The 18768-nt window shown below is 54.2% G+C and overlaps 1 protein-coding gene across 1 annotated transcript in view; it reads left to right on the forward strand.

Moving 5' to 3' along the window:
* LOC144488133 (palmitoyltransferase ZDHHC5-like) overlaps positions 1–18123 on the forward strand; it is a gene marked incomplete at its 3' end in the record, with an annotated part of 73755 nt that extends 55632 nt beyond the window's left edge. Inside the window, exons 4-6 of the mRNA XM_078206158.1 lie at positions 9753–9874; positions 16421–16578; positions 17951–18123. Coding sequence (XP_078062284.1) covers positions 9753–9874; positions 16421–16578; positions 17951–18123 — 453 coding nt within the window. The remainder of the gene's footprint in view (positions 1–9752; positions 9875–16420; positions 16579–17950) is intronic.
* Positions 18124–18768: the final 645 nt, after the last annotated feature.

Genomic DNA, 18768 nt, shown 5'->3' on the forward strand with positions numbered 1-18768 from the left:
ATTGTTATTGGACATTAGTCAGTTCCCGTGTGGTGTAGGTCCACCCACAGTGCTGTTAGGGAGGGAGTTCCAGGATTGTTATTGGACATCAGTCAGTCCCCGTGTGGTGTAGGTACACCCACAGTGCTGTTAGGGAGGGAGTTCCAGGATTGTTATTGGACATCAGTCAGTCCCCGTGTAGTGTAGGTACACCCACAGTGCTGTTAGGGAGGGAGTTCCAGGATTTTGACCCAGCGACAGTGAAGGAACAGCCGATATATTTCCCAGTCGGGATGGTGAGTGACTCGGAGGGGAGCCTCCAGGTGGGGGTGTTCCCAGGTATCTGCTGCCCTTGTCCTTCTAGATGGTAGAGGTGGTGGGTTTGGAAGGTGCTGCCTAAGGAGCCTTGGTGAGTCGCTGCGGTGCATCTTGTAGACGGTACACACGGCTGTCGCTGTGCGTCGGTGGTGGAGGGAGTGAATGTAGACGCAGTGAGAAGTCTCACAACACCAGGTTAAAGTCCTACAGGTTTATTTGGAATCACGAGCTTTCGGAGTGCTGCTCCTTCGCCACTCGCCTGATGGAGCAGCGCTCCAAAAGCTTGTGATTACAAATAAACCTGTTGGACTTTAACCTGTTGTTGTGAGACTTTTACAGTGCCCAGCCCAGTCCAATGCCGACATCTCCACATGTTTGTAGATACGGGAGCAGTCAGGTGGGACTGCTTTGTCCTGGATAGTGTCGAGCTTTGAATGTTTTTGGGAGCCGCATTCATCCAGGCAAGTGGAATGTTTTTGGGAGCCGCATTCATCCAGGCAAGTGGAGAGTATTCCATCACACTCCGGACTTGTGCCTTGTAGATGGAATGGTGTTGTTTATTGTAAGGGGAATGCAGTACAGTCGGGATGATACGGTGTATCAGGTGTTGGCGAGACCACTCTCGAGTTAGGTGTACAGCTTTGGTCTCCTTATTTAAGAAAGGATATAGAAATAGATTAGAAGCAGTTCAGAGAAGGTTCATTGCATTGATACCTGGGATAAGGGAGTTTATCTAATGAGGAAAGGTCGGACAGGCTGAGGCTGTATCCATGGGAGTTTGGAAGAATGTGAGGTGACCTGACTGAAAGATGTAAGATCCTGAGGGGACTCGACAGGGCGGATGCTGAGAGGATGTTTCACCTTGAGGAGAGACTAGAACGGGCAGCATAGTTTCAAAATAAGGGCTCTCCCATTTAAGGTGGAGGAGTGCCGAGTATTCCATCACATCCCTGACGAATGTCTTGTAGATGGTGGACAGGCTTTGGGCAGTCAGGAGGTGTCACTCACTGCAGGATTCCCAGCCTCTGACCAGCTCTTGTAGCCACGGTATTTATGGTCGCTCCAAAGATTCACAACCCTTTTGAGTGAAGAAATCTCTTTTCATCTTGAGTCTGAAATGGCCGACCCCTTATTCTGAAGACTAGCCTAAAGATGCACGACACTCTCCAGCCAAGGGGAGCTAACCTCTCTGTCTCTACCCTGTTAAATCCCTTCATAATGTTGCACATTTCAGCAAGATCACCCCTCAGTTTCCGAAACTCCAGCCCCTTCATCCCAAACACCCAATCCAGTGAGCCTTCACTGCACCACCTCCAGTGTAAGTATATCCTACCTTTGATATGCAGACCAGAATTGCGCACAATATTCTGGAGTGTAGTTATACCGAGGCCCTGTACAATTGGAGCAAGACGACTTTACTCTTTTATTCCAGTCCCCTTGCAACAAAGGCCAACGTGCCACTTGCTGAGTGCTTGTTGTACCTGCACGCTTATTTGTACAACTAGTAAGTCCCTCTGAGCATCGATGTTTACAAGTTTCACAACTGCTTTTCCATTTTGAAGAACAAAGTGAATAACATTATACTCCAGATGGTACTTTGTTACTGCTTAGTTTTGTATCGTCAGGAAACTTCTGTCTCTTCATCGAAATCAAGGATAAATATAGATTGAAAATAGCTGTGGCCACATCTCACTGCCCACCCTATTTAACCCTCCTCTCTGCTTCCTGTCCCCTAACTAGTTCTCTATCCATGCTCACATATCTTTCTCTCTCTCTTCTTCTCCCCACCCCAAATCCATGAGTCCTGTGTGCCATTTTATTGAATGCCTTTTGGAAATCCAAGTAAATCCTGGTTGAAATCTTACCCGGCACAAAGGAAGATGGTTGTGGTGGTTGGAGGTCAAGCATCTCAGCTCCAGGGAGTCCCTCGGGGTCGTGTCCGAGGCCCAACCATCTTCAGCTGCTTCAACAATCACCTCCCATCGTAAGGTCAGAAGTGGGGATGTTCACCGATGATTGCACAATGTTCAGCACCATTCGCCACTCCTCAGATACTGAGGCAGTCCATGTTCAAACGCAGTAAGATCTGGACAATGTCCAGGCTCGGGCGGACAAGTGGCAGTAACATTCGTGCCACACGGGTGCCGGGCACTGACCATCTCCAACAAGAGAGAATCTAACCATCTCCCCCCCCCTGGACATTCAATGGCATTCCCATCGCTGAATCCCCTCTCCCACTCTCAACATCCTGGGGGTTACCACTGACCAGAAACTGAACTGGACCCAGCCGTATAAACACAGTGGCTCCCAGAGCAGGTCAGAGGCTGGGAATCCTGCGGAGAGTAACTCACCTCCTGACTCCCCCCAAAGCCTGTCCACCATCTACAAGGACACAGTCAGGAGTGGGATGGAATATTCTCCACTCGCCTGGATGGGTGCGGCTCCCAGCAACACTCGAGAAGCTCAACACCATCCAGGACAAAGCAGCCCCGCTCGATTCGTAAACATTCACTCCCTCACCATTGACGTATAAATGCCGTGTGTTCCATCTACAAGATGCACTGCAGGAACATGCTAAGGCTCCTTCGATAGCACCTTTCAAACCTATGACAGCTCCTAGCTAAAGGACAAGGACAGCCGCTATATTGGAATCCCAGTACCTGCGAGTTCCCCTCCAAGTCACACACCATCCTGACTTGGAAATATATCAGCTGTTCCTTCACCGTTGCTGGGTCCTTTGATCCCCTTCGCCCCATGTGCTATATCTAACTACTTTTCTGTTCTGAGGAGAACACAGTCTATCCATGTAACAGCGGTCACTTCATCCTTGGAACCATTTTAGAAAAATAAAAGCAAAAATGCTGCAGGTGCTGGCGATGTGAAATAAAATCCAGAAGGTCTGGGAAAACCCTGGCAGCATCCGTGGATAGAGAAACACAGTTAACGTTTCGAGTCTGATTCGACTCTTCAGAACTGAAGAGAGAAGGATTTGATGGGTTTGTGCTATTGCAAAAGGGGAGTTGGAGCCAAAGAGGTTGGGGAGGTTAGAGGGCAGCGGAGATTAAATGACAAAGATGGCATGGAACACAAGGAAAAGGGAGTAGTATTGACCATATTGACCAAGATACAATGCATTGACTCAGAGTAGACGTGAACAGCAGAATAAAGGTCAGCACTGTCTGAAAGCAAAGCAGCAGAATAAAGGTCAGCACTGTCTGAAAGCAAAATAGCAGAATAAAGGTCAGCACCGTCTGAAAGCAAAATAGCAGAATAAAGGTCAGCACCGTCTGAAAGCAAAATAGCAGAATAAAGGTCAGCACTGTCTGAAAGCAAAGCAGCAGAATAAAGGTCAGCACTGTCTGAAAGCAAAGCAGCAGAATAAAGGGCAGCACTGTCTGAAAGCAAAATAGCAGAATAAAGGTCAGCACCGTCTGAAAGCAAAATAGCAGAATAAAGGTCAGCGCCGTCTGAAAGCAAAATAGCAGAATAAAGGTCAGCACCGTCTGAAAGCAAAATAGCAGAATAAAGGTCAGCACTGTCTGAAAGCAAAATAGAATAAAGGTCAGCGCCGTCTGAAAGCAAAATAGCAGAATAAAGGTCAGCGCCGTCTGAAAGCAAAATAGCAGAATAAAGGTCAGCACCGTCTGAAAGCAAAATAGCAGAATAAAGGTCAGCACCGTCTGAAAGCAAAATAGCAGAATAAAGGTCAGCGCCGTCTGAAAGCAAAATAGCAGAATAAAGGTCAGCGCCGGCTGAAAGCAAAGTAGCAGAATAAAGGTCAGCACCGTCTGAAAGCAAAATAGCAGAATAAAGGTCAGCGCCGTCTGAAAGTGTAATAGCAGAATAAAGGTCAGCACTGTCTGAAAGCAAAGTAGCAGAATAAAGGTCAGCACCGTCTGAAAGCAAAATAGCAGAATAAAGGTCAGCGCCGTCTGAAAGCAAAATAGCAGAATAAAGGTTAGCACCGTCTGAAAGCAAAATAGCAGAATAAAGGTCAGCACCGTCTGAAAGCAAAATAGCAGAATAAAGGTCAGCGCCGTCTGAAAGCAAAATAGCAGAATAAAGGTCAGCGCCGTCTGAAAGCAAAATAGCAGAATAAAGGTCAGCGCCGGCTGAAAGCAAAGTAGCAGAATAAAGGTCAGCGCCGTCTGAAAGTGTAATAGCAGAATAAAGGTCAGCACTGTCTGAAAGCAAAGTAGCAGAATAAAGGTCAGCACCGTCTGAAAGCAAAGTAGCAGAATAAAGGTCAGCACCGTCTGAAAGCAAAATAGAATAAAGGTCAGCGCCGTCTGAAAGCAAAGTAGCAGAATAAAGGTCAGCGCCGTCTGAAAGTGTAATAGCAGAATAAAGGTCAGCACTGTCTGAAAGCAAAGTAGCAGAATAAAGGTCAGCACCGTCTGAAAGCAAAGTAGCAGAATAAAGGTCAGCGCCGTCTGAAAGCAAAGTAGCAGAATAAAGGTCAGCACCGTCTGAAAGCAAAGTAGCAGAATAAAGGTCAGCACCGTCTGAAAGCAAAATAGAATAAAGGTCAGCGCCGTCTGAAAGCAAAGTAGCAGAATAAAGGTCAGCGCCGTCTGAAAGTGTAATAGCAGAATAAAGGTCAGCACTGTCTGAAAGCAAAGTAGCAGAATAAAGGTCAGCACCGTCTGAAAGCAAAGTAGCAGAATAAAGGTCAGCGCCGTCTGAAAGCAAAGTAGCAGAATAAAGGTCAGCACTGTCTGAAAGCAAAGTAGCAGAATAAAGGTCAGCACTGTCTGAAAGCAAAGTAGCAGAATAAAGGTCAGCACCATCTGAAAGCAAAGTAGCAGAATAAAGGTCAGCACTGTCTGAAAGTGTAATAGCAGAATAAAGGTCAGCACCGTCAGAAAGCAAAATAGCAGAATAAAGGTCAGCACCGTCTGAAAGCGGAATAGCAGAATAAAGGTCAGCACTGTCTGAAAGCGGAATAGCAGAATAAAGGTCAGCACCGTCTGAAAGCAAAGTAGCAGAATAAAGGTCAGCACTGTCTGAAAGCTAAATAGCAGAATAAAGGTTAGCATCGTCTGAAAGCAAAGCAGCAGAATAAAGGTCAGCACCGTCTGAAAGCGGAATAGCAGAATAAAGGTCAGCACCGTCTGAAAGCGGAATAGCAGAATAAAGGTCAGCACTGTCTGAAAGCAAAGTAGCAGAATAAAGGTCAGCACTGTCTGAAAGCAAAGTAGCAGAATAAAGGTCAGCACTGTCTGAAAGCTAAATAGCAGAATAAAGGTTAGCATCGTCTGAAAGCAAAGCAGCAGAATAAAGGTCAGCACCGTCTGAAAGCAAAGTAGCAGAATAAAGGTCAGCACTGTCTGAAAGCTAAATAGCAGAATAAAGGTTAGCATCGTCTGAAAGCAAAGCAGCAGAATAAAGGTCAGCACCGTCTGAAAGCAAAGTAGCAGAATAAAGGTCAGCACCGTCTGAAAGCGGAATAGCAGAATAAAGGTCAGCACCGTCTGAAAGCAAAATAGCAGAACAAAGGTTAGCATCGTCTGAAAGCGGAATAGCAGAACAAAGGTTAGCATCGTCTGAAAGCGGAATAGCAGAATAAAGGTCAGCACTGTCTGAAAGCTAAATAGCAGAATAAAGGTTAGCATCATCTGAAAGCGGAATAGCAGAATAAAGGTCAGCAGCGTCTGAAAGCAAAATAGCAGAATAAAGGTTAGCACCGTCTGAAAGCAAAATAGCAGAATAAAGGTCAGCGCCGTCTGAAAGCAAAATAGCAGAATAAAGGTTAGCACCGTCTGAAAGTGTAATAGCAGAATAAAGGTCAGCACCGTCTGAAAGTGTAATAGCAGAATAAAGGTCAGCACCATCTGAAAGCAAAGCAGCAGAATAAAGGTCAGCGCTGTCTGAAAGCAAAATAGCAGAATAAAGGTCAGCGGCGTCTGAAAGCAAAATAGCAGAATAAAGGTCAGCGCCGTCTGAAAGCAAAATAGCAGAATAAAGGTTAGCACCGTCTGAAAGCAAAATAGCAGAATAAAGGTCAGCGCCGTCTGAAAGCAAAATAGCAGAATAAAGGTCAGCACCGTCTGAAAGCAAAGTAGCAGAATAAAGGTCAGCACCGTCTGAAAGCAAAGTAGCAGAATAAAGGTCAGCACCGTCTGAAAGCAAAGTAGCAGAATAAAGGTCAGCACCGTCTGAAAGCAAAATAGCAGAATAAAGGTCAGCACCGTCTGAAAGCAAAGTAGCAGAATAAAGGTCAGCGCCGTCTGAAAGTGTAATAGCAGAATAAAGGTCAGCACCGTCTGAAAGCAAAGTAGCAGAATAAAGGTCAGCACCGTCTGAAAGCAAAGTAGCAGAATAAAGGTCAGCACTGTCTGAAAGCTAAGTAGCAGAATAAAGGTCAGCACCGTCTGAAAGCAAAGTAGCAGAATAAAGGTCAGCAGTGTCTGAAAGCTAAGTAGCAGAATAAAGGTCAGCGCCGTCTGAAAGCAAAGTAGCAGAATAAAGGTCAGCGCCGTCTGAAAGTGTAATAGCAGAATAAAGGTCAGCACCGTCTGAAAGCAAAGTAGCAGAATAAAGGTCAGCACCGTCTGAAAGCAAAGTAGCAGAATAAAGGTCAGCACTGTCTGAAAGCTAAGTAGCAGAATAAAGGTCAGCACTGTCTGAAAGCTAAATAGCAGAATAAAGGTCAGCACTGTCTGAAAGCAAAGCAGCAGAATAAAGGTCAGCACTGTCTGAAAGCGGAATAAAGGTCAGCCCCGTGTGAAAGCAAAATAGCAGAATAAAGGTCAGCACTGTCTGAAAGCAAAGTAGCAGAATAAAGGTCAGCACCGTCTGAAAGAAAAATAGCAGAATAAATGTCAGCAGCATCTGAAAGCAAAATAGCAGAATAAATGTCAGCAGCGTCTGAAAGCAAAATAGCAGAATAAAGGTCAGCGCCGTCTGAAAGCAAAGTAGCAGAATAAAGGTCAGCACCGTCTGAAAGAAAAATAGCAGAATAAAGGTCAGCGCCGTCTGAAAGCAAAGCAGCAGAATAAAGGTCAGCACCGTCTGAAAGCAAAATAGCAGAATAAAGGTCAGCGCCGTCTGAAAGCAAAGCAGCAGAATAAAGGTCAGCACTGTCTGAAAGCGGAATAGCAGAATAAAGGTCAGCACCATCTGAAAGCGGAATAGCAGAATAAAGGTCAGCATTGTCTGAAAGCGGAATAGCAGAATAAAGGTCAGCACTGTCTGAAAGCGGAATAGCAGAATAAAGGTCAGCACTGTCTGAAAGCGGAATAGCAGAATAAAGGTCAGCGCCGTCTGAAAGCGGAATAGCAGAATAAAGGTCAGCACTGTCTGAAAGCGGAATAGCAGAATAAAGGTCAGCACTGTCTGAAAGCGGAATAGCAGAATAAAGGTCAGCATTGTCTGAAAGCGGAATAGCAGAATAAAGGTCAGCATTGTCTGAAAGCAAAGCAGCAGAATAAAGGTCAGCACTGTCTGAAAGCGGAATAGCAGAATAAAGGTCAGCATTGTCTGAAAGCAAAGCAGCAGAATAAAGGTCAGCACTGTCTGAAAGCGGAATAAAGGTCAGCCCCGTGTGAAAGCAAAATAGCAGAATAAAGGTCAGCGCCGTCTGAAAGCAAAATAGCAGAATAAAGGTCAGAGCCGTCTGAAAGCAAAGTAGCAGAATAAAGGTCAGCACCGTCTGAAAGCAAAGTAGCAGAATAAAGGTCAGCGCCGTCTGAAAGCAAAATAGCAGAATAAAGGTCAGCGCCGTCTGAAAGCAAAATAGCAGAATAAAGGTCAGCACCGTCTGAAAGCAAAGCAGCAGAATAAAGGTCAGCACCGTCTGAAAGCAAAATAGCAGAAGAAAGGTCAGCGCCGTCTGAAAGCGGAATAGCAGAATAAAGGTCAGCACTGTCTGAAAGCGGAATAGCAGAATAAAGGTCAGCATTGTCTGAAAGCAAAGTAGCAGAATAAAGGTCAGCACCGTCTGAAAGCAAAATAGCAGAATAAAGGTTAGCACTGTCTGAAAGCAAAGTGGCAGAATAAAGGTCAGCACCGTCTGAAAGCAAAGCAGCGGAATGTGCTTACACAGGAAGCTGCTCAGGGCTCTACAGTAACCTGGACATCATTACTCAGCCTCTGGTCTGTGAGCCAAGGTTCAGATCAGGCTTCTCGTTTAACCTCAAGTTCAGCTGTGCCAACCCGATCTCCTGCATCTACACTGAGACCCTTTCACTGCCGAAGCCAACTCTGCCGTTATCCTGTACAGTAGGTGGCCAATCCCAGGCTAGACTCCTTCAGTAAAACGGCAGAAGCCATAATTGACAGCATTATCAGACAATCACAGATTCAGCACTGAAGGAGACAGTTTGGCCATTCATACTCAAGCCAGCTCTTTGGTAGAACTATCCGATCAATATTGAGGCAGTGCCGCACTGTCAGAGGGTCAGTGCTGAGGGAGTGCCGCACTGTCAGAGGGTCAGTACTGAGGGAGTGCCGCACTGTCAGAGGGTCAGTGCTGAGGGAGTGCCGCACTGTCAGAGGGTCAGTACTGAGGGAGTGCCGCACTGTCAGAGGGTCAGTGCTGAGGGAGCGCTGCACTGTCAGAGGGTCAGTATTGAGGGAGTGCCGCACTGTCAGAGGGTCAGTGCTGAGGGAGTGCTGCAGTGTCAGAGGGTCAGTATTGAGGGAGTGCCGCAGTGTCAGAGGGTCAGTATTGAGGGAGTGCCGCAGTGTCAGAGGGTCAGTATTGAGGGAGTGCCGCAGTGTCAGAGGGTCAATACTGAGGGAGTGCTGCACTGTCAGAGGGTCAGTGCTGAGGGAGTGCTGCACTGTCAGAGGGTCAGTGCTGAGGGAGTGCCGCACTGTCAGAGGGTCAGTGCTGAGGGAGTGCTGCACTGTCAGAGGGTCAGTGCTGGGGGAGTGCTGCACTGTCAGAGGGTCAGTACTGAGGGAGTGCCGCACTGTCAGAGGCTCAGTGCTGAGGGAGTGCCGCACTGTCAGAGGGTCAGTGCTGAGGGAGTGCCGCACTGTCAGAGGGTCAGTGCTGAGGGAGTGCCGCACTGTCAGAGGGTCAGTGCTGAGGGAGTGCCGCACTGTCAGAGGGTCAGTGCTGAGGGAGTGATATGTTGGATTGTGGTTTGATTTGCCACTGAATGTGATTATTTGCAGAGTGTGGATTGGGTGATAATGACCTGCCTGTTCTGTTGGGCTCCATATTCCTGTCTCAGCCAAGGCCACGTTTAGCAGTGTGAATTATTTGATGATTATCACATTGTGTGAGCTTGCAGGGCACACACTGGCCGCCACCTTTCCTGACAACAACCCTGACTGCTTCCCAAACGAAAGCTGCTTCTGCTTTCTGAGGCACTTTGGGACCCTCTGTAACAATGGGAGGTCCCTCTTCAGTTCAGTGACTGTGCCGACTGCACCGACAGGCCGGGGACGAGGATTATTGTGATGTGACCCTAACCTCTGTCTGTCTGTCTCGCTTCCCCCAGGTGCCCATGGCTCAGCCAGGCCTTCTCAGCTGCCATTCCCATTTACAATGTGATCATCTTCCTCTTCGTGCTGGCAAACTTCAGCATGGCCACATTCATGGACCCTGGCATCTTCCCACGAGGTAAGTCTCCTTTTAAATTAAAAAACAGCTTGCAGGACATGGGCGTCACTGGCTGGGGCCTGCCTTGATCGCCCCTCGAGAAGGTGGTGGGTGAGCCGCCATCTTTAACCCGCTGCCGTCCCTGAGGTGTAGGTACACCCACCGTGCTGTTAGGGAGGGAGTTCCAGGATTGTTATTGGACATCAGTCAGTCCCCGTGTGGTGTAGGTACACCCACCGTGCTGTTAGGGAGGGAGTTCCAGGATTGTTATTGGACATCAGTCAGTCCCCGTGTGGTGTAGGTACACCCACCGTGCTGTTAGGGAGGGAGTTCCAGGATTGTTATTGGACATCAGTCAGTCCCGTGTGGTGTAGGTACACCCACAGTGCTGTTAGGGAGGGAGTTCCAGGATTGTTATTGGACATTAGTCAGTCCCCGTGTGGTGTAGGTCCACCCACAGTGCTGTTAGTGAGGGAGTTCCAGGATTTTGACCCCAGCGACATTAGTCAGTCCCCGTGTGGTGTAGGTCCACCCACAGTGCTGTTAGGGAGGGAGTTCCAGGATTGTTATTGGACATCAGTCAGTCCCGTGTGGTGTAGGTACACCCACAGTGCTGTTAGGGAGGGAGTTCCAGGATTGTTATTGGACATCAGTCAGTCCCCGTGTGGTGTAGGTACACCCGCAGTGCTGTTATGGAGGGAGTTTCAGGATTGTTATTGGACTTCAGTCAGTCCTTGTGGTGTAGGTACACCCGCAGTGCTGTTAGTGAGGGAGTTCCAGGATTGTTATTGGACATCAGTCAGTCCCCGTGTGGTGTAGGTACACCCACCGTGCTGTTAGGGAGGGAGTTCCAGGATTGTTATTGGACTAGCCACGCAGCAACCTGACATAGTCAGACTGACAGAAGCATACCTTACAAATGATGTTCCAGAAACCACCATTCCCGAGAATGTCCTGTCCCACTGGCAGGACAGACCCAGCAGAGGTGGCAGCGCAGTGCTGTACGGGAGGGAGGGAGTAGACTGGGGAATCCTCAACATTGACCGCAGGGCATGAGGTTAAGCTTCTCACTGGAGGAGACTCCACAAATATCCCCTTCCTCAATGATGGAGGAGCCCAGCATATCGCTGTCTGCTGCATGCCCAGTCCAGCTGCTGTGGCCTCCCGGATTCGGCCAGCTAGCTCTGTACTGCTTCTGGCAAGTCACTCTCCATGACGAACAACGAAGACCCCACCCAGAACACATCCTGCACCCTTATCACCCTCCAAGTGATGTTCATGGTGATCTACAGGACGGTTTCTCACTGCCACCTGATTGAGGGCAATTAGCAATGGGCAATACACGCTGGCCGAGCCAGCAGCCCTGTAGGTGAAAAAAACAAGATCGAATTAAATAGAGGATCTGGCTCGAGGGGGCCGAATGACGTCCTGTTCCGGTGTAACAGGCTGGAGAAGGGGCTGAATGGCCTCCTCCTGTTCCTGTGTAACAGGCTGGAGAAGGGGCTGAATGGGGCTTCCTCCTGTTCCTGTGTAACAGGCTGGAGAAGGGGCTGAATGGGGCCTCCTCCTGTTCCTGTGTAACAGGCTGGAAAAGGGGCTGAATGGCCTCCTCCTGTTCCTGTGTAACAGGCTGGAGAAGGGGCTGAATGGCCTCCTCCTGTTCCTGTGTAACAGGCTGGAGAAGGGGCTGAATGGCCTGTTCCTGTGTAACAGGCTAGAGAAGGGGCTGAATGGGGCCTCCTCCTGTCCCTGTGTAACAGGCTGGAGAAGGGGCTGAATGGGGCCTCCTGTTCCGGTGTAACAGGCTGGAGAAGGGGCTGAATGGGGCCTCCGCCTGTTCCTGTGTTACAGGCTGGAGAAGGGGCTGAATGGCCTCCTCCTGTTCCTGTGTAACAGGCTGGAGAAGGGGCTGAATGGGGCCTCCTCCTGTTCCTGTGTAACAGGCTGGAGAAGGGGCTGAATGGCCTCCTCCTGTTCCTGTGTAACAGGCTGGAGAAGGGGCTGAATGGGGCCTCCTCCTGTTCCTGTGTAACAGGCTGGAGAAGGGGCTGAATGGGGCCTCCTCCTGTTCCTGTGTAACAGGCTGGAGAAGGGGCTGAATGGGGCCTCCTCCTGTTCCTGTGTAACAGGCTGGAGAAGGGGCTGAATGGGGCCTCCTCCTGTTCCTGTGTAACAGGCTGGAGAAGGGGCTGAATGGGGCCTCCTCCTGTTCCTGTGTAACCTGTCCTGGTTTCAGTCACTCGGTTGATGGGACTGAGAAGCATTAGGGGAGGCACGTGTGGTAACTAAATGCCGGTATGTTCTGGAAGGTGTGATGCGTTCCCATGAAGGTGATTCTGAGCTTGTTCGGTGCTGGGTGTGAATCAGAGTGAAGTGTGGAGAGGGGGAGCTGGAGGAAAGGTAACGCAGCAAATTCACTGCCACCTGTGACTGTCCGATAGCTGTTTCCCACATCAATGAGTTTTGCCCAAATTTACATCACTCACTCTCCATCCATCTCCCCATCTCGCTCTCTTACTCACTCACTTCTCCCCCTCCTCTTCTTCCTCCCCCCTCTCTCTGTCCCTCTCTCCTCCCCCTCCCCATCTCTGTCTCTCTCTCTCCCCCCCCTCTCTTTAACCCCTCCCTCTCTCTCCCCCCCTCTCTTTTACCCCCTCCCTCTCTTCCCCCCCTCTCTCTTTTACCCCCTCCCTCTCTCTCCCCCCTCCTCTCTCTCTACCCCCTTCTCTCTCTTACTTCCCCTCTCTTTCTTTCTCTCCCTCTCTCTCTACCCACCCCCGCTCTCTGCCTCTCTCTCTCTCTCTCTCTCTCCTCCTTCCCCTTCTCTCCCTCCGCCCTCTCCCTCTCTCTGCCCCCTCCCTCTCTCTCTCTGCCCTCTCCCTCTCTCTCTGCCCCCCCCTCTCTCTCTCTGCCCCCCCTCTCTCTCTCTGCCCCCCCCTCCCTCTCTCTGCCCCCTCCCTCTCTCTGCCCCCTCTCTCTGCCCCCCCTCCCTCTCTCTGCCCCCTCCCTCTCTCTGCCCCCTCCCTCTCTCTGCCCCCTCCCTCTCTCTGCCCCCTCCCTCTCTCTGCCCCCTCCCTCTCTCTGCCCCCTCCCTCTCTCTGCCCCCTCTCTCTCTCTGCCCCCTCTCTCTCTCTGCCCCCTCTCTCTCTCTGCCCCCTCTCTCTCTCTCTGCCCCCTCCCTCTCTCTGCCCCCTCCCTCTCTCTGCCCCCTCCCTCTCTCTGCCCCCTCCCTCTCTCTGCCCCCTCCCTCTCTCTGCCCCCTCCCTCTCTCTGCCCCCTCCCTCTCTCTGCCCCCTCCCTCTCTCTGCCCCCTCCCTCTCTCTGCCCCCTCCCTCTCTCTGCCCCCTCCCTCTCTCTGCCCCCTCCCTCTCTCTGCCCCCTCCCTCTCTCTGCCCCCTCCCTCTCTCTGCCCCCTCCCTCTCTCTGCCCCCTCCCTCTCTCTGCCCCCACCCTCTCTCTGCCCCCACCCTCTCTCTGCCCCCACCCTCTCTCTGCCCCCTCCCACTCTCTGCCCCTCCCTCTCTCTGCCCCCACCCTCTCTCTGCCCCCACCCTCTCTCTGCCCCCACCCTCTCTCTGCCCCCACCCTCTCTCTGCCCCCACCCTCTCTCTGCCCCCACCCTCTCTCTGCCCCCACCCTCTCTCTGCCCCCACCCTCTCTCTGCCCCCACCCTCTCTCTGCCCCCACCCTCTCTCTGCCCCCACCCTCTCTCTGCCCCCACCCTCTCTCTGCCCCCACCCTCTCTCTGCCCCCACCCTCTCTCTGCCCCCTCCCTCTCTCTGCCCCCTCCCTCTCTCTGCCCCCTCCCTCTCTCTGCCCCCTCCCTCTCTCTGCCCCCTCCCTCTCTCTGCCCCCTCCCTCTCTCTGCCCCCTCCCTCTCTCTGCCCCCTCCCTCTCTCTGCCCCCTCCCTCTCTCTGCCCCCTCCCTCTCTCTGCCCCCTCCCTCTCTCTGCCCCCTCCCTCTCTCTGCCCCCTCCCTCTCTCTGCCCCCTCCCTCTCTCTGCCCCCTCCCTCTCTCTGCCCCCTCCCTCTCTCTGCCCCCTCCCTCTCTCTGCCCCCTCCCTCTCTCTGCCCCCTCCCTCTCTCTGCCCCCACCCTCTCTCTGCCCCCACCCTCTCTCTGCCCCCTCCCTCTCTCTGCCCCCTCCCTCTCTCTCTGCCCCCTCCCTCTCTCTCTGCCCCCTCCCTCTCTCTCTGCCCCCTCCCTCTCTCTCTGCCCCCTCCCTCTCTCTCTGCCCCCTCCCTCTCTCTCTGCCCCCTCCCTCTCTCTCTGCCCCCTCCCTCTCTCTCTGCCCCCTCCCTCTCTCTCTGCCGCCTCCCTCTCTCTCTGCCCCCTCCCTCTCTCTCTGCCCCCTCCCTCTCTCTCTGCCCCCTCCCTCTCTCTCTGCCCCCTCCCTCTCTCTCTGCCCCCTCCCTCTCTCTCTGCCCCCTCCCTCTCTCTCTGCCCCCTCCCTCTCTCTCTGCCCCCTCCCTCTCTCTCTGCCCCCTCCCTCTCTCTCTGCCCCTCCCTCTCTCTCTGCCCCCTCCCTCTCTCTCTGCCCCCTCCCTCTCTCTCTGCCCCCTCCCTCTCTCTCTGCCCCTCCCTCTCTCTCTGCCCCCCTCCCTCTCTCGCCCCCTCCCTCTCTCTCTGCCCCCTCCCTCTCTCTGCCCCCTCCCTCTCTCTGCCCCTCCCTCTCTCTCTCTGCCCCCTCCCTCTCTCTCTGCCCTCTCTCTCTCTGCCCCCTCTCTCTCTCTCTCTCTGCCCCCTCTCTCTCTCTCTGTCCCCCTCTCTCTCTCTCTGCCCCCCCTCTCTCTCTGCCACCCCTCTCTCTCTCTATCTCTCTGCCCCCTCTCTCTCTCTCTGCCCTCTCTCTCTCTCTCTGCCTCCCCTCTCTCTCTCTCTCTGCCCCCTCTCTCTCTCTCTCTCTGCCCCCTCTCTCTCTCTCTCTCTGCCCCCTCTCTCTCTCTGCCCCCCTCTCTCTCTCTGCCCCCTCTCTCTCTCTCTCTCTGCCCCCTCTCTCTGTCTCTCTCTGCCCCTCCCTCTCTCTCCCCCCTCCTCTCTCTCTACCCCCTTCTCTCTCTTACTTCCCCTCTCTTTCTTTCTCTCCCTCTCTCTCTACCCACCCCCGCTCTCTGCCTCTCTCTCTCTCTCTCTCTCCTCCTTCCCCTTCTCTCCCTCCGCCCTCTCCCTCTCTCTGCCCCCTCCCTCTCTCTCTCTGCCCTCTCCCTCTCTCTCTGCCCCCCCTCTCTCTCTGCCCCCCTCTCTCTCTCTGCCCCCCTCCCTCTCTCTGCCCCCTCCCTCTCTCTGCCCCCCCTCCCTCTCTCTGCCCCCTCCCTCTCTCTGCCCCCTCCCTCTCTCTGCCCCCTCCCTCTCTCTGCCCCCTCCCTCTCTCTGCCCCCTCTCTCTCTCTGCCCCCTCTCTCTCTCTGCCCCCTCTCTCTCTCTCTGCCCCCTCCCTCTCTCTGCCCCCTCCCTCTCTCTGCCCCCTCCCTCTCTCTGCCCCCTCTCTCTCTCTGCCCCCTCTCTCTCTCTGCCCCCTCTCTCTCTCTCTGCCCCCTCTCTCTCTCTGCCCCTCTCTCTCTCTCTCTGCCCCCTCCCTCTCTCTGCCCCCTCCCTCTCTCTGCCCCCTCCCTCTCTCTGCCCCCTCCCTCTCTCTGCCCCCTCTCTCTTCTGGCCTGCCCCCCTCCCTCTCTCTCTGCCCCCTCCCTCTCTCTCTTCCCTCTCTCTCTCTCTCTGCCCTCTCTCTCTCTCTCTGCCCCCTCTCTCTCTCTCTGCCCCCCTCTCTCTCTCTGCCCCCCTCTCTCTCTGCCCTCTCTCTCTCTCTCTCTCTGCCTCCCCTCTCTCTCTCTCTCTCTCTGCCCCTCTCTCTCTCTGCCCCCTCTCTCTCTCTCTGCCCCCTCTCTCTCTCTCTGTCCCCTCTCTCTGTCTCTCTCTGCCCCCCCTCTCTCTCTGCCACCCCTCTCTCTCTCTCTCTGCCCCCTCCCTCTCTCTCTGCCCCCTCCCTCTCTCTCTGCCCCCTCCCTCTCTCTCTGCCCTCTCTCTCTCTCTCTGCCCCCCCTCCCTCTCTCTCTGCCCCCTCCCTCTCTCTCTGCCCTCTCTCTCTCTGCCCTCTCTCTCTCTCTGCCCCCTCTCTCTCTGCCCCCTCTCTCTCTGCCCCCTCTCTCTCTCTCTGCCCTCTCTCTCTCTCTCTCTCTCTGCCTCCCCTCTCTCTCTCTCTCTCTCTCTCTGCCCCCCCTCTCTCTCTCTCTGCCCCCTCTCTCTCTCTGCCCCCTCTCTCTCTCTCTGCCCCCTCTCTCTCTCTCTCTCTCTGCCCCCTCTCTCTGTCTCTCTCTGCCCCCTGTCTCTCTGCCCTCTCTCTCTATCTCTCTGCCCTCTCTCTCTATCTCTCTGCCCTCTCTCTCTCTCTCTCTGCCCTCTCTCTCTCTCTCTCTGCCCCTCTCTCTCTCTCTCTGCCCTCTCTCTCTCTCTCTCTCTGCCCTCTCTCTCTCTCTCTCTGCCCCCTCTCTCTCTCTGCCCCCTCCCTCTCTCTCTCTTTCTCTCTCTGCCCCCTCTCTCTCTCTGCCCCTCTCTCTCTCTCTCTGGCTCACAGCTGATGAAGATGAAGATAAGGATGATGATTTTCGTGCTCCTCTCTACAAGAACGTGGAGATCAAAGGCATCCAGGTTCGGATGAAGTGGTGCTCGACTTGTCGATTCTACCGCCCGCCCCGCTGCTCTCACTGCAGCGTCTGTGACAACTGTGTGGAGGTAGGAGTCACCCCGTCCGTCCCCTCTCCCTGCCAGGAGCCCGAGCTCTGCCAACGCGATCCCTTCCTGGTCCCAATGTCTGCCCGGGCCACACCTGCGGGAGGTGTAGTCCAGGCTCAGCGTGTGAGCGAACAGCCACAGCGGCACAGCTCCATTCAGTCTGTTTACCCACACCAAACCCTGTGGACACTGAGACCAAACGTGTCCCTTCTGCCCCCAACACCCCGATCAGCCCCGATCGAGGTTCGAATGTGCTGCTGGACACACACAGCTGTTCACCGTCCTTTCAAACAGTGACCACACAGGCCTCGAGCTCGCCCATTCCACTGGCCTACCGCGCAGAGATCAGTATTCATTCTGGCTGGAGAGTAGGGAAATCAGACCGGTTTACCTTCAAACCTCTCGGCTTGCTGTGTCACACAGGAAAAAGTATTTGATTTGTTGCGGAAATTTTTAAAGTTTTTTAAAGTTTATTTTTTTTGTCACAAGTCGGCTTACATTGACACCGCAATGAAGTTACTGTGAAAATCCCCCAGTCGCCTGTTCGGGTGACACTGAGGGAGAATTTAGCATGGCCAATCCACCCTAACCAGCACGTCTTTCAGACTGTGGGAGGAAACCGGAGCACCCGGTGGAAACCCAGGCAGACACGGGGAGAATGTGCAGACTCCGCACAGACAGTGACCCGAGCCGGGAATCGAACCCGGGTCCCTGGCGCTGTGAGGCAGCAGCGCTGACCACTGTGCCACCGTGCCCCCGGGAATCGAACCCGGGTCCCTGGCGCTGTGAGGCAGCAGCGCTAACCCACTGTGTCACCGTGCCCCCGGGAATCGAACCCGGGTCCCTGGCGCTGTGAGGCAGCAGTGCGAACCCACTGTGTCACCGTGCCCCCGGGAATCGAACCCGGGTCTCTGGCGCTGTGAGGCAGCAGCGCTAACCACTGTGCCACCGTGCCCCCGGGAATCGAACCCGGGTCCCTGGCGCTGTGAGGGAGCAGCGCTAACCCACTGGGCCACCGTGTCCCCGGGAATCGAACCCGGGTCCCTGGCGCTGTGAGACAGCAGCGCTGACCACTGTGCCACCGTGCCCCCGGGAATCGAACCCGGGTCCCTGGCGCTGTGAGGGAGCAGCGCTAACCCACTGGGCCACCGTGCCCCCGGGAATCGAACCCGGGTCCCTGGCGCTGTGAGACAGCAGCGCTAACCCACTGTGTCACCGTGCCCCCGGGAATCGAACCCGGGTCCCTGGCGCTGTGAGGGAGCAGCGCTGACCACTGTGTCACCGTGCCAGGTTAGGGTTCGGGTTCATCTCGGCACCAGTTTGCGGGTGTTTGTGATTCTAACGCTTCTCGTTCCCCCTCCTTCCCTCCCAGGAATTTGACCACCATTGTCCGTGGGTGAACAACTGCATTGGCCGAAGGAACTACCGTTACTTCTTCCTCTTCCTCCTGTCGCTCACCACCCACATCATCGGGGTCTTCGGCTTCGGACTGCTCTACGTACTGAATCACGTCAACGAGCTGTCCAAGGTGCACACCGCCGTCACGTATCCTCACCCTGCTTTCCCCTGGGCTCCGGGAGGCCCCCGCCCCGGCCTCCCCATCCCTTTCCCCTCTGCCTCCACTTCCCCGTTCCTCCTCTTCCTCTCCCCTCCTTAACCCTTTTCCCCCTCCCCCTCCCTTTTCATCCACCCCCTCCCCACGCCGCCCCCTCCCCACGCCGCCCCCTCCCCACGCCGCCCCCTCCCCACACCTCCCCCTCCCCACACCGCCCCCTCCCCACGCCGCCCCCTCCCCACGCCGCCCCCTCCCCACGCCGCCCCCTCCCCACACCGCCCCCTCCCCACGCCGCCCCCTCCCCACGCCGCCCCCTCCCCACGCCGCCCCCTCCCCACGCCGCCCCCTCCCCACGCCGCCCCCTCCCCACGCCGCCCCCTCCCCACGCCGCCCCCTCCCCACGCCGCCCCCTCCCCATGCCGCCCCCTCCCCACACACTCCAGCGGGATCTCGTGGCAGTGATAATGAGTAGAAGTTGCCGCTGGGAATCGACGTCCAATTTAGTGTCACGGTGACTGTCCCTCTGCCAACCATTCACGCGGCACAGGAACAGGAGGAGGCCATTCAGCCCTGCAGGCCTACTCGCCCACGACAGCAGCTGTTCCAGCAGTTTTAGTCCAGCACAATTCCAGTTG

Source organism: Mustelus asterias, unplaced genomic scaffold (genome assembly GCF_964213995.1).
Source record: "Mustelus asterias unplaced genomic scaffold, sMusAst1.hap1.1 HAP1_SCAFFOLD_1320, whole genome shotgun sequence".
Lineage (NCBI taxonomy): Eukaryota > Metazoa > Chordata > Chondrichthyes > Carcharhiniformes > Triakidae > Mustelus > Mustelus asterias.